General features: G+C 39.6%; 1 protein-coding gene across 2 annotated transcripts in view; it reads left to right on the plus strand.

Moving 5' to 3' along the window:
- Positions 1 to 16,274, plus strand: part of sbf2 (SET binding factor 2) — a 669,356-nt gene that overhangs the window by 368,266 nt on the left and 284,816 nt on the right. For both annotated transcript variants that reach the window (XM_078549182.1, XM_078549183.1), the window contains one exon: positions 12,976 to 13,074. In XM_078549182.1, coding sequence (XP_078405308.1) covers positions 12,976 to 13,074 — 99 coding nt within the window. The remainder of the gene's footprint in view (positions 1 to 12,975; positions 13,075 to 16,274) is intronic.

Here is a 16,274-nt window from a genome sequence, read left to right on the forward strand (position 1 = left end):
GCACATTCCTGGAATTGCGTGGGAAATCCATGGCACCTATTGGGTTACATAAGGGCAGGAAAAAGAGCCCTGACTGAAAATACAACAGATTAAGTTGTAGAGTTAACTGCAGCTGTGAAACTGAATGTGAACAGTGGTGTGAGTTCAGGAGGGGTGAAAAATACATGAAAGTTATAAAGAATTTTTCGAGGGGAAAAGTAACCTTTTATACCTCACATGTGACAGCTAAACCTATAATTATATTCTGAGATACGGGAGCCAATCAAACACCTATGCTGGGGAAAGCTAAAAAATTTTCCCCCAGGAAGCGCAATAAAAGCCAAAGTTTGAACAAATGGTATTGCCTGGGGAGTATATACCCGTAACCTTGTACTGGAGTGTGACCTAATGTCTGGGACAGTGATGATAGGGTTTGTTCAGAAGTTACCCATAGATGGAGTTGATTTTACTCTTGGGAAATTATTTAGCCGGAGTGAAGGTATTAGCTTCTCCCATTATTACCGAAAGCCTTGGTGAGGTTAAAGAGGCGGAGCAGTTACAGGAAAAAGTTCCCGGAATTTTTTCTTCATGTGTGATGATCCAAGCAATGGCTAAGCATAATCCATCATCAGGAGTCAGAGCGATAACGCTGACAGGTATTTGGCTGGCTGAAACTTTCTTTAAAGACTTAGAAAATCCAAAAGGGATGTTTAATAAATCTTCTCTAGCTGGGCTCAAAAAGCCGATCCGGAGTTAATTAAGATAGCACAAATGGCCCAAACTGAAGCTGAGGAAGTTCCAGATTATTGTTATACTAAAAATAGGATACTAATGAGGAAGGGGACACCTCATAGACCTGCAGGTGAGGAGTGGATGGTTGTTCATCAGGTAGTGGCACCACCCGAATATCGTAAAGAGATGTAGGGATATGGAAGACTCAGGAGCGGATAAAGCGGCAGTTTTGTTGGCCAGGTCTTCAAAAGGATGTGGTGCAGTTTTGTAAAACGTGCCACATGTGCTAGATGGTGGGAAAATCACAACATGCTGTCAAACCAGCATCCTTAGTTCCCATACCAGTTTTTGAGGAAGCATTTAGTAGGGTGTTAGTAGACTTTGTGGGACCCCTAGCAAAAACGAAAGCAGGACACCAGTATATCCTTACTATTATGGATATGACAACTTGATTTCCAGAGGCCATCCCTTTAAGAACAATTACAGCTAAAGTAGTAGCAGAGAAGTTAACCCAAATTTTTACAGGTGGAGATTCAGTCGAATCAAAGTTTCAATTTTATGTCTAAAATTTTTCAAAACATAATGAGTAGTTTGGGTATAAAGCAGTTAAAGCCCATAACATATCATCCACAGACACAGGGAGCTTTAGAGAGGTACCATCAAACTCTCAAAACAATGGTTAAAACACATTGTCATGAACATCCCCATGATTTGGGCAAAGGACTGGATTTTCTTTTATTTGCTACCCAAGATTCACCAAATGAATTGACTGGTTTTAGACCTTTTGAATTAATTTATGGACAAGAGGTAAGAGATCCTCTGAAATGAATCAAAGAAACGTTTTTAGGACAGAGGGATGAATCCTCTGTTAGAGTATGTGTCCATATGGTTATGTGCCATTAGTACCTTCCAAGCCCACAACCACTACCATCTCTAAGGACAAGGGCAGCAGATAGATGGGAACACCACCACCTAGAAGTTCCGCTCCGAGTCATTCACCATCCTGACTTGGAAATATATTGCCGATCCTTCACTGCTGCTGGGTCAAAGTCCTGGAACTCCCTTCCTAACAGCACTGTGTGTGTACCTACACTACATGGACTGCAGCGGTTCAGGAAGGCAGCTCACCACCACCTTCTCAAGGGCAATTAGGGCTGGGCAATAAATGCTGCCCCAGCCAGCGAAACCCACATTCTGTGAATGAATTTTTTAAAAGTTCCAGGAACGGATCACGGGAACCTGCAAAGTGGCTCAAGAACATCATAAAGTTTCTCAAGCGGAGGTGGACGAATAGGCAGATAAGCAAGCTGTGACCCGAACGTTACAACCAGGGGATGAAGCTTTAGTGTTATTGCCTTTACAGGGGGAATCTCTGAAAGCACGATTCAGTGGTCCATACAAGGTAATTAGGAGGGTTGGTAAAGTAAATTATTTGATAGACACCCCAGACCATAAGAAAAAAAATCAGCTGTGTCATATCAATTTGTTTAAACAATATCATCATAGGGAGGAGGATAAGAAGGAGCAGGTATGACAAGTAGTAAGTATAGCGGAATACAGAAGAGACAGTGAGAGTGGGGCAGAAGGAGACTTAGACAGTTCACAAATTGAACTCTTATTATCTGGTTAGCTAACACTGAAATATTAGGATAGCCAGATACCATATTTTCATACTTAGAGCAGGACAATGAGAGGATCTAGTGAGGTTACTTATGGAATTTAAAGGGATCTGTAGGGACAAACCAGGGTGTACAACCTTAGCCATACATGATGTGGATGTAGGAGAATCCCCTCCAATAAAACAGCATCCTTATTGTTTTGGGCCAGAGAAAGACTCAGGTGAAAGCAGAGACCTAGTACATGTTGGAAAATCACCTCACTGAACCCAGCCAAAGCAGCTAGAGATCCCCTGTTGTTTTTGTGTCTAAACGAGATGGTTCAACCAGATTCTGTGCAGACTACAGAAAGATCAATGCAGTAACAAAAGCAGATTCCTGCCCAATTCCTCACTTGGAAGAATGTATTGACAGAGTTGGCAGTGCTATATTTCTTACCAAAAAAGATCTGTTTAAGGGATACTGGTAGGTTTCTTTAACACCCTGAGCTAAAGAATTTTCAGACTTTGTCATGCCAGATGGTCTTTTCCAATGCTGAGAGATGCCATTCGGGCTAAAAAATGCCCCGACAACTTTTCAGAGGCTAATGAACCAAGTGGTGGCCGATGTTCCTAACTGCGTGATTTACCTTGATGTGCTGATATATAGTGACACTTGGAAACACCACCTGAAACAGCCAGAAGCCCTGTTTAAAAAATTACAGTCAGCTGATTTGGTAATAAACCTTGCTAAAAGTGAATTCGCAAAAGCGCGAGTAACTTATCTAGAGCATGTCGTAGGGCAAGGCCAAGTGTTGCCAAGAACAGTGAAAGTACAGGGATTGGTGGAGTTCCCTGCCCCTAAAACTAAGCGGGAGATCATGAAACTTTTTGGGGATGTGTGGGTTTTACCGAAAATTTGTACCAAATTTCAGTACTATAGCTGCTCCACTGACGGACTTGCTACAATAGAAAGCCAAGGTAGTGTGGACAGGAGAGTACCAAATATCTTTTGCAACGTTGAAAGCAGTTTTGATCAATGAACCAGTAATGACTGCTCCAAACTTCACTAAACTTTTCAAAGCTACAATTGATGTTAGTGACCTGGGGTAGGTGCAGTCCTGTTACAAGAAGTTGAATTGGGCATAGAATGGCCAGTGGGACACTTTTCCAAAAAGCTGAGTCGACACCGAAAAAGATACTACACAGTAGAGAAGGAAACCCTGTGCTTGCTATTAGCTGTTAAACATTTTGACGTGTATGTCTGCCGTGGATACTGGTATATACTGATCATAAACTCATAGCGTTTGTGAACAAATTTAAAAACCAGAATGCCACACTGTTTCGATGGAGTTTATCATTACAGCCTTATCACTTAAAGATTGTCCACATTGCGGGGAAAAAAACAATGTAATTGCTGACGCTTTGTCTAAAATTTAACTTTGCCTTAAATTTGATAAAAGTCAAAATGATACAGAGAGTAACTGTATTATCTTTGTATAAAAAGTGAATGAATGAGAGTGTGGGTGTATTTTACAGATTTTTTAAAAGTATTTTTGTTTGTTTCATTACATTTTGTAATGAAATGCTTATAAATGTGGCATTTCATTTCCTCAAGGCAGGAAGTGTCATGAACATCATAATCACAGAAAATGGTTCATCTTCAAGTACTAAGGGTATTATGGAAGAATTTGTGTTTTAAAAAGACACTGTTCCTTAAAGGGTTAATGCAGGACTCTCATTGTTATTCCTGGAAAGAGCACCCTTTTACAAGAAAGGGTAATTAAGCAGTTGAAAAAAAACTGTAAACCCCTTGACCCGGGTGAACTATGTACAAAGGGGGAATCACATGGTTTTAATGGCTCTTGTTTTGTTATGGCACGTGGCATTTGCCAGGCTGACCAAATCCCAAAGGGAAACTTGGCCACGCTATCACAACATTTTTGCAATTTGTATCTAGTATGAGAAGGTTTGTGCACTGAAGTCAGAAAGTAATGAGTCCACTGCCACCTTTTGAGATTTTAAAGATTAAATTAAAGCATTTATTAACAAAAGAAAATGAAACTTAAACACACAAGACTGCTGTTACATTTAGTTTTATAACAGTTCTCACAAGATTTCTACTTAACTTGACTCCCAACTACACACCCCTTTCAGGCAACAGTACAACTAGATTCTTAATGTATAAAACATCCAGCAATATTACCACAAGCACCCACTGTTGCTATAGGGAGGTATTTCACAGCTTCTCTCTCCCTCTCACTCGACAATGGAACTCCAAAGGCTTTTAACACAACCTTGATTACTGGAACAGCAGGCTTCTCCAGGGTGGCTTTTTCCACAAGTCTGTTTTACACAGTGCACCTTTCAAGATATCACATGGCCACACCCCATACAGCTTTCCATCTTTCTTTAAATATACTTTCTCCCGTTTTATCTGTGAATCCCATTGTTTAGCCCTTGCTTTGGAAGTTACTTTTCCGAGAAGATAAAAATCTTTCATGTTGTCATGATGGCCAGCACTTCTGGGAAAAATAAACTTAATAACGTTGCCATATTTATCTTGCCAGTTGTAAACATCTTATCATGTCCCTTTGAAAATCAAGCAATCTCTCAATTTAACTAAAAATGCACATTCCATTCACACTGCTGAGACTTTATCCTAGCCCAACCATCTCCATGTCAAATGCCTGTTTTACACCTAATCCCTTTTGATGATTCAAACCTTGAAGTCTGACTGTCTGCAGTTTAATTAAACTAGACATACACACACAACACAGCCCCCACAAGCCTGCTTTAAAATATCCCACAGTAATATTGGGGAAAGAATGATCTTTCCTTTACACTCATTAAAAAAAAACATGCCTGGAAGACTCTTTTAAAAGTGGGTTTTGGTTTCGCTTTTGAGAAGAAAAGGACCAACTGCTTAAAAAGGAAGACAGCAGCCTTTTTGCAGTCCAAAGCTGGAAGTGAATATAAGTGGCTCCTAAGATGCTGTACATGCTGGAATATAGTACCCTTGGGTATTTGTTGAGTTCGCCTGGAAAGTCATTGACTGTTTTGCGGATCAGTGTTGAGAGGCCAACCGTATAACTCAGATGCCATTTCAGACCTCCACCATCTATCCTTTGCCTTTGAACCATTGACTTTTAACTTTTGGCCAAATTGCTCTATTTCTACTTTTATTTCTTTGTGTGTGTGTGTGTGTGTGTGTGAGAGAGAGAGAGATTTAGGGTATCTTGAAAGAGTAATTAGCATAATTTCATTCTCTATACTGTGTGTTGATAAGCTCTGCCTTTCTATTTGACAAGACTTGCTTCATAATAAACTAAGAAGTTTGATGTTTATTGAGAGAAGCCTGGTTAAAGTCTCTCTTATTCTGGGTAACAGTCATGAAGGTAAATAATTGGCCATTTTGGTGAGTGAATTGAACATTTAAACTAATGGTATAACCTGTGGAGTAGTGGGGCTGGATCAACTGCGCACTCCTCCACCCCAGTTATAAGATACTTTTCTTATTTTTGCTTTCAGACTGCAGCACCCCTGCTCTAGACACATCTTTTGTTTCTTTGTTTCTTTTCTTGCCCCGTTTGCTTTGGCCTTGTAAAACTGACTCTTCAGTCATTCAATCTCTGCTGTCTTCCACCCTATCACAGACCTCCTTTTTGTCCTGGTCCCACACACCCTTGCTCAAAACGTTTTACATCTCTAACTTCTCCCAGTTCTGATGCAAGATCCTTGATCTGAAACGTTAACTCTTTCTCTTTCCACAAATGTTGCCTGATCTGCTGAGTGTTTCCAGTATTTTCTGATTTTATTTCAGATGTACTTTGGTCTTTCTTTGAGAAATGCAGTTGGCAACTCCATTCTTCCAATTTTATTTTTCTCTTCAGTGAGTTGGAAAAAATCATTTGTGGTTACAGATCAGAGATCTGTCTTTTTCACAGCATAAGAGCTTCCATGTTATATCTTTTTATATGATGGGCAAAATCAATGGTTTCTTTAGTTACTAGCTGAAAAGAAAATATTTCTGTTTGGCTATATATATAATATATATATATATATGTATAATATATATATATATATATATATGTGTGTATATAAAAAAAGCTTGCTTTACATGTAGTTGCTACTTCAGATGTGTTGTGTTTGTCTCTTCATTTTTTTTATAAGCAATACCTTATCAAGTCTAGAGTGAGTGGCTAGGTATCTTGGATGTATTTATGAATGTGGCTGCTGGAAAAAAATAGCTGGAGCCATTAACCATAACTATCCCAGCAGTAGGGTCCTCCTTACCTGACTCAACTCTGCTTTGGCCGAAAGAAGTTGAAGGACCGAAGACTGATATCTGAGAAGCTTTCTTGATGCCCGTAAACCACATAATCGTTCGACAGATCTGTGACTGTAAAATGCATCTTACAGTGGGGTCAGTTTTGTTCACATTGTGTGAGATATCCTAGTCTTTTAGACACAGCTTGGACTGTAAAAGGTTGAGAATTATGTAACCAAAGCCAGTAGTCCAAGGTTTTAAGTGAATCTATGCTTTGCCAAGTATTTGATGACAGAGGCTAGAGGAACGCTCATGAATATTTAATTTTATTTTCCTCAAAGACATATGTTTCAAATTACAAGAGTTACTGAAGTCTTGTGATGTTTATTATATGGAAACAGATTTCAAGTCTTCCTATGCTTCTGTTTAATTTTGCTTAACAAAACTGATGCTTGGTTTGTAGCCTGAGATATGAGACATTTGAGTCAGAGGTCAGTGATTTTAACCCATATTATTTTGAAAATGTAGCTCATTGGTAACTAAGTTTATTATTCATCACAATTACCACAATTAGTTATATTTTATAAAAAGAAAAGTAGGAGATCTATATGTGCGCATATTGTTTATTTGTACTGATAACATAATGGAGTGTTGGTGTTCAGTTTTGTTTTTAAAGGTTGAATAGAATAGTACAAAGGGTATGAATTCTTTAAAAACAAGCACTCTGCTCTTGAAAACTGATGATTTTATGATCTCAGTAGAGACCAATAAGTTTTTTTTTAGAAGAAACCCAAAATCCAAGTTCTTTACGAACAGAATGAAGCCACAGAATTCCACTGTTTAAAACAGAAACATTTTTTACAATACAAGAGTCAGACAAAACAAACACTAAATACTATCTTAGGTATCCTCTATCTGGGTAACACCCACAACCAACATGTGTTAAACATGAATTACCAGGCAAATTGTGGTTGATTATAAACTATAAATGACACATTAAATGGCAGATATAGCTAAGATAGTTCTACAGATTAGCTCAACAGTCCATTCATACTTTGGAAATTACACAAGTCCAAAAGTCCTTCAAAACAATGTCTTCCTCAGGAAAAATTTCAGCTCCTCTCCTAGGAGCTAATCTGATCCTCAGCCGCCAGCAGTGCACAACCAGCCCAAGTTCCACAGGCACAATCTTCGCCAATAATGGCACACATCTGTAGAACCTGCTCAACTTGGTTTAGTTGGGGTAGATGAGTGTTATTTTCAAGTAGTAGAAACAGCTACAGCAACTTATTCTTAGCTTCTAGATCTGGACTTTACCTTCTTCAACTTGCCTATACTGCACCACTGGACTCATCAGCTGTTGCTACCCAGCTTAGATTGATTTGAGTCCTTTTACATTTTTCAACCAGGTTCAGTCTACCGAGAAGTTTTGGTTTCCAAATCTCAGCTTGCTTTTGCTTCCTTAGAAACAGGGAGGGTCAGTTTCTTTTGTATGTTTCTCTTTTCTGTTTCCCTTTTCAGTTTCTGTTTTCGGTTAGGGTCTGCCTCAAAAAATGAAACTTTATAAGCACAGATTCCCTCTCAATGACGTATACAATCCAGAGAGCCCACTCATGTATTTTCTACTGAAAGCTAGAGAACAGACAGTTTGAATAGCCAGACTCTCTCACCTTCAGATGCGACATATTTGATAGATTTCAGCAATCCTCAGCTTTTTAAATATTTTTAAAATCCAGTTTGCTTCCAAAAATTGTAATCTTCTCTGATTTCTGCAATATATTTTTTGTCATTCAAAAACAATTGAATTATGCTTTTTTTGTTGTCAACTTCTTTCAGTGGTAGTGCTTGTCCCTGTATCAGAAACTAGTGGATTCAACTGTACTCCAAAATCTAAAAGATAATCTAGGCTGATACTTAAATTCTGTATTGAGTGAGTTCTACATTGTCGTGAATGCTGTCTTTGATGTAGTCGTTAAGAGGCAGATGGAACAATAGTTTATGTAAATGTTTCCATGGAAGGAGAGCAATGAGTTTGCTCACCAAGCCCCGCCTGTATTTATTGGCTAACATTCATTCTTCAACCAATGCTGCTGAAAGAAAGATTAACTAGTCAGGCATCCCTGCTGTTTGTGGGACCGTCTGTGCACAACTTGGCTACTGCTTCTGTCTACATAGCAACAGTGACTATGCTTGAAAAGTAATTCATTGGCTGTGAAGTGCTTTAGGAAATCCTGAGGATGTGATAGGTTATATAAAAATTTAATTTCCATATATTTGCATACACTGGAATAGAGGAAGTGAGACCAGCTGAGCTCATGCGGTGCCCAGATACAGTATTGGATTCTTACACTATTCTACTGTATGGTTAGCTGACAAAATAAAGTTAACAGCACTTTCTTGAATGCAGATTTTTTTAAAATTAACTACCCATTCAAGCCACATGGGCTTCAAAATTCCTGTGTTACGAAGGGTCCAAATTAGAAATTTGGGCCATGTCCATTGCTTTTTGGGTGCTGTATAAGCAATCTAACACATGATAAGACATGAAGATGACATCACCTTTCCTAAATTTGAGGACTTCCACAACTTCATTTCTCCTTCTGAATGTGTGCCACTATTTAAAGGGCATAATTTTCCAGCAGATGCTCAGCTAGGTCAAAGTACTATTATGAAGGGGAACTTCTGAAGGGGAGACTTTTGGTCTGATTATGGGTTTGACTGCAAGTTTTGGAAAAATGAAATTCATCTAGGAAGCATTCATTCACATTCTGCGGTATCCATGGAGACTATTATATTTAAAAACAATTATGGAGCTGTTCTCTGAAGGTGGCAAAATAGCCTTCCTATTGGAAGGCTCATTTTACATTATTTCCCTGGCAGAAGAGGATTGGGGAGGATGAGAGAAATCCCACACTCTCCAACACTGCCCATCCTGCGGAACGTATTAATCCAGATATACTTCAGAAAGCTATGCTGCACTCATGAAGTTTTAAAGCAGCCCTGCTCATTACTGCAGCCAAATCTGCAATCAAGGTTCACAATACATCATGGCAGAGAATGACTGTGATCATAGCTCTCAACGCGTCTACCACAAATTCAATCTAGGGAGCCACAGGGTACTTTTTCCAGATAAGCCAATTCTCTGAATATTCCTCTATGATTCCTCATCAATGCTGTCTTGTGCCAGGGCAGCTCAGTTTATACAATTTTACAACAGTCCAAAACGATGACCGAGGATTACAATATTTCCACGAGCTGCTGAATTTCAGAGGAATGTGGATCATACTTATGGCACGCTTGTGGCAATGTGTTCCCTCAAAACGTGTTCCCCCAAACTTGCCACACCCCTAGCTAAGCTGTTGCTAGTACAGCAACAACATTGGCCGCTACCCGGAAATGTGGAAAGTTGCTCAGGTATGTCCTCTACACGAAAAGCAGGACAAATCCAATCCGGCCAATTACCGCCCCATCAGTCTACTCTTGATCATCAGTAAAGTGATGTAAGGGGTCATTAACAGTGCTATCAAGCGGCACTTGCTTAGCAATAACCTGCTCACTGAGGCCCAGCTTGGGTTCTGCCAGGGTCACTCAGCTTTTGACCTCATTACAGCCTTGGTTCAAACATGCACAAAAGAGTTGAACTCCAGAGGTGAGGTGAGAGTGACTGCCCTTGACATCAAGATAGCATTTGACCGAGTGTGGCATCAAGGAGCCCTAGCAAAACTGGAGTCAATGGGAATCGGAAAACCCTCTGCTGGTTGCAGTCACACCTAGAACAAAGGAAGATGGCTGTGGTTGTTGGAGGTCAGTCATCTCAGTTCCAGGGCATCACTGTAGGAGTTCCTCAGGGCAGTGTCCTAGGCCCAACCATCTTCAGCTGCTTCATCAATGACCTTCCTTCCACCATAAGGTTAGAAGTGGGGATGCTCGCTGATGATTGCAGCATGTTCAACACCATTCGCGACTCCTCAGATACTGAAGCAGTCCATGTCCAAATCCAGCAAGACCTAGACAATATCCAGGCTTGGGCTGACAAGCGGCAAGTAATATTCGCGCCACACAAGTGCCAGGCAATGACCATCTCCACCAAGAGAGAATCTAACCATTGCCCTTCGACATTCAATGGCATTACCATCACTGAATCTTCCACTATCAGCAACCTGGGGGTTACCATTGACCAGAAACTGAACTGGACTAGCCATATAAATGCTGTGGCTACAAGAGGAAGCCAGAGGTTGGGAATTCTGCGGAGAGTAGCTCACCTCCTGACTCCTCAAAGCCGTCTGCCATCTACAAGGCACGTGTCAGGAGTGTGATGGAATACTCTCCACTGGATGAGTGCAGCTCCAACAACACTCAAGAATCTTGACACCATCCAGGACAAAGCAACCTACTCGATTGGCACCCTATCCACAAACATTCACTCCCTCCACCACTGACAAACCGTGGCCCTGCAGAAACTCACCAAGGCCCTTTAGGCAGCACCTTCCAAACCCATGACCGCTACCATCTTGAAGAACAAGGGCAGCAGACACACAGGAACAGCACCACCTGGAAGTTCCCCTCTAAGCCACTCACCATCCTGACTTGGAAATATGTTATTGTTCCTTCATTGTTGCTGGATCAAAATCCTGGAACTCTTTCCCTAAAAACACTGTGGGTGTATCTGCACCACATGGACTCAAGAAGGCAGCTCACCACCAGCTTGTTGTGGGCAATTGAGGATAGAAAATTAATGCTGGCCTAGCCAACAATGCCCAAATCCTGTAAATGAATTAAAAAAAAAGACATGAACTGCAAACGCTTCCACTCCCTAAATGTACATGCCCTTTGTGACAGGGAGCTTCTTGTATGCGAATAGTTGGGAGCTTTTACTTGCAACCAGTGCCTTGCGTGGAATTATAAGGAATATACACTCCTGAAACCATTTGATGCTAACAGTCCATTTAGCATAACTTCTCTACTTTTCAATTCTACCCTCCAGAAAAAAACCGTAGTTCTTGATTTGCTTTTGTTGTGGACTTATTTACCTGCTAGGCAATTTTTCTGTTCCGTGTATTTGTACTCTCCTTTGCTCCTGCACCCCATTTGGATTCTTATTTTCCAAGTAATATGTGACCTCCTTGTTTTATCTTATCAAAATGTAATACTGTACCTCACACTTATGTTGAAATTTATTTTTAATCATATACCTGTGCTGTAAGTTTATTAATGTCATCTTGTAATTTGGAATTGTCCACAAACTTAGAAATTATGTTTTTGATTTCAAAGTCTAAGCTGTTAATGTAAATTGTAAATAATAATGGTCCCCTCAATGATCCTTATTGGGACTCTACTTACCCCTTCAGCTGCTCTGAATAGCTACCCTTTATCCCTCCCTTTTCTCTGTTTTCTGTCTAGTTATCCATCTTGCTGTTTGCCCTCTGAGCCTGCATGCTCTGATCTTATCCATGTTTCTATTATGTGATACCTTATCAAATAACTTTTTGAAATCTAGATACATTACACTTACCTACCATGTTATCATTGTCTACTCTCTCTTACAAGCCATCAGATACCCTGTCATACCCTGCTCTCTGGTCTAAGTAAAATACCCCTTACAGCTATCCATAACATTGTAAACCTGAGTTTAAGCATCAACTTATTAGCTGCTCCTTGCAATCAAATATTCCTATGATTTATTATAATGGCTTGCTAAAATATCACTTTATTCACCATGCATGTCCCTTGTAATTATGCAACTTTGCAGCTTTTTCTCTGCACTATTCTGATACTTTTATATGCTGCCTGAGGCCTGAGATTTAAGCAGCTGCTTTGAAATAATTTGAGCTTCTTAAGATAAAATTGATTCTTCTGTCAGCATCCCTCGGAATGTCTGGGAATGGACCCAGGACAGGACTGATTATTGTCATGGGCCCCTTGGTGGCCTGATCCTGAAGTTAAAGGCTTTTGCAGGGAGCTGATGGAGTGCCCCTCTGTCTGTCATGTTCAGAGAAAGAGCTTTTTTTTATTTAGGATCCACTTATACTGTACTGGAAACCAAGTTCTCGCTACCAGCGTTCAGTAGGAGAATGGATCTCACAGAATCAGGATTTTCTCTCCGACTCTTGAACATTGGTTGTGCCCTGCCCTGTGGACCTTGGACTTCCATTGAATTTTCATAGGAACAACCAGATTTTTAAAATTTCATTTTTAAAAATGTGCACTTTTTCAGTAACAAGCTGGAATTTGATTAATTCATAAGTTAATGGTTAAAGCTATTTGGAGCATCCAAAGTCTGTTAGAAATTGTTGAGGGAAATATTTCAGTTCTAAAATATACACAGCGATATTTATTCTAATCAGTTGCAGTGTTTCCTCATTGTGGGGTATAAATTGTTATGGTTTTTACTCTTTTATAGTTGGTTGCTTTTGATGTGGAAAGAATCAAAACTGAGGAGGGAACTCCACCAAAAATGTTAAAACACATACGAGAGCTTGCAGAACAGCTGTTCAAGAATGTAAGTTTCTTTGTAAACTAGATCTCTTAGTTTTTAACAATAATGTACTTAACCATGCATTGTGAAAATGTAAATAACGTTGCTAACCAAATATGGTGGTTGAGCATGCTAAATGTACCAAATCCTAAAGTATTATCATGGCATCATTATATCACATCTGAGAATAGTTAGAAATGTTAATGACACTTGCAACTAAAAAAACACATCGACCTTCACAGGTTCGCGACAGTTTTAATATTAAACCTATCCAGCTGTTTCACTTGCTGTTCAGTTTTCTTTCAAATGACATGAACCTGTATTGTTGTTAACATTTATTCCTGACTTTGCCAAAGCAGTATGAAAGATTTTTCAGTGCACTGTAACTATGTGTCAGTTTGGTATCTTCAATATGGAATTATATATATTTAGAATCAGTGCAAGTCAAGTACTTGTTTTTCCATACAGATCAGATCCCAGTGTTGGCAGTAGTTTGCAGTGACTTAAACTTAACCCTAGAGCCCACAGTGTATATGTGAAAGAACAGCATTTGAGGGGAAATTGGGTGATAAGGACTCAGTACATCAGAACAGTATTTTGAAATGCTGGAAGCTCATGTTCATGCCCATGAGAAAGAAAAAGAATGACTTAAAATGCTGGATTATTCTTTGGCCAAAAATGATGTCAGGTTAAATAAGACCTGGAAATTGAGTTATCTCCACTGGAATAGCCCTTTTGCTGATGTAAAAAAAATGTCATGTATGCCTGGGGAAGCAAGAGGCCCTGATATCTACTGATGCATATTGGCTACAGCCTTCGATTTATAAAGGCACATTTTGCAAACAGGGGGAAACCCAACTGTTGCACCCACTTCCCCCCCAAAAAACAAGTCAGATGTCATTCTGCCACTCTTCTGTTGGTATTGGCAGCAAATTTACACATTCATGTATTTGTATTATCTAGATGACTAGCAAGTGAGACCAGTGATTTATTTTTAATTATTTACTGATCATTTTTAGATATGATCTTTACTGTACATTACCTCATAGGAGCAAGGTTTCAAAGCACCTGAAGAATAGGTAGTAGTGAAATATTTTTTGAATGTCCAAAAGCTACTGATACAATTCATTGCTGTGAGATCAGAGCATAGGCCTGCCTGTAGATCTCCAGGTTAATGATAACACTCGAACAAAGGAGCCATGTGAATAGAAAACACCACTGCAGTTTCGGCAGGATGGTCAGCTCTTTAAAGGTGCAGAATGAACATTATGAGAAAAAAAAATGTCTGGTAACAAAACAGCTAGCAACAACTGGCAAAGTTTCACTTGATTCCATGAGCATAAATGGGTATGACCAAATGTTCAGAATTAAGGCACAATAACCAATGTCCTGTGAGCCATAGCTAGGATCATAGCCATATATCCTAAACCAAATGCAATAGTCAGTGGACGATGTTTGTTGCTTTTGAGGTAAAATCAGAACAACTTAAGTGTATATAGAATTCCAAAATCTGTTACTACCTTTAAAGCTTTTTGGATTCAGATCCATAGGTCTTGCTGCTGCAGGATGCACAACTGCTGTACTTCCATTTCCCTAATAATAGGTTCAGTGAGGGAGTCTCTAGATTCAGGAGAGGAATTTAGAAACCAGTTGCGATTGTTAACTGATGAGAAAAGGAGTGAAGGAATTAATGTGATCACTTCAATATTATTCCACAGGACTAATTCCCCCCTCTGCGCCCATAACCCCTTTGCCTTGTGTGAATAGACTAAAGAAGAAATCCTGAATAGTTTGCTGTGCTCTGTAAAAGGGATATTGATTCTTATTTCCCACCTTAAAGCATTATGCGGTGAGATGTACAAATGACCCATTAGAGAACAAGTATGAAAGAAATAAAGGATGACTTTAAATGGAATACATTTTAAAATTTTTATTTTTTAACGACTGCAGCAGACTTCAGTACCAATATAAAGAGAGAAGCAATGGCATTCTGTCCTTCTATATTATTAACTCAGTGGGAAAAAAATCCACTTTTTTATATAGAATAGTTTTATGAAAGATGATTTCACATGCAAAATGTAATTTTTTAATATTTAATCAATTGGAAATGCTGTAAAGGCTATACATTTGGTTGATAAATTTAAATTTTGAGCAATTCTTTTGAAGGTTTGTAGGAATAAAGGAAGCAACAGAGGTAGGGAGAGGTGAGGCCATCAAGGGACTTGAAATCAAGGACATGAATTTTAAAATGAACAGACCAAAAGCTAATGTACGTCAATAAGCACAGGGGTGATTGGTGAATTGGACAGTGCAAATTAGAAGGATTCAGGTAGCACACTTTTGGATGAGCTCATGCTTATGTCGGGTGGAAGATGGGAAGTCAGCTAGAAGAGCATTAGGATAGTCAAGTCTAGACCATAGCAAAGCCATGGATCAGAGTTTCAGCAGGCGATAAGCTGAAGCAGGGGCAGAGTTGGGTGATGCTGCAGAGGTGAAAGTAGTTGGCCTAGGTAATGCAGTGGATATGTGGTTGGAAACTCATTTTGGTGTCAAATACAACATCACGGTGGGTAGAGTGTGGTTCCGCCTCAGATAGTTGCTGGAGAACAGAGTTTGTGATGGGATCTGAAGGTGCATTAAATATGTGTTACAGAAAGACAACTGGCAGTTGTCTGTCAGTTCCGGTCTGCTAAAGACTCTTTAAAATTCATATCCTTGATTTCAAACCCCTTGATGGCCTCACCTCTCCCTACCTCTTTTGCCTACTCTAATCCTGCCAACCTTTAAGAGCCCTGCTCTCTTCCAGCTCTAGCCTTTTGTGCATCCTCGATTTTAATCACTCCAACATGAGCGCCTGTGCCTGCAGCAGTCTAAGTCCTGAGCTCTGGAATACCATCGCCAGTCGCCCCTGTGAAGCCACTTCGGATGTTTTACTACATTAAAGACACTGTATAAATGAAAGTTGTCGTTATTGAAAACAGTAGGTTTTTTTTTATTTATTTATAATGATCACTGAAATTGAGGCCAGGTGAATTCATGAGGCTGCAATTTTTCTTCCACGTCTGAAGCTGGTATAGAATTACCTGGAAGTTCTTCAGGCTTGTCCAAAGTGTAAGAGGCAGTTTGACATTACTTGAATTTTTGTGGAATACAAGCAATTGTGGTGCAAATACCTTTCCTCATGGTGGGGGGAGAAAACAAACCTTTAGATCTGTTAGTATAGA

Source organism: Cetorhinus maximus, chromosome 9, assembly GCF_964194155.1.
Source record: "Cetorhinus maximus chromosome 9, sCetMax3.hap1.1, whole genome shotgun sequence".
NCBI classification, from domain to species: Eukaryota; Metazoa; Chordata; class Chondrichthyes; order Lamniformes; family Cetorhinidae; genus Cetorhinus; species Cetorhinus maximus.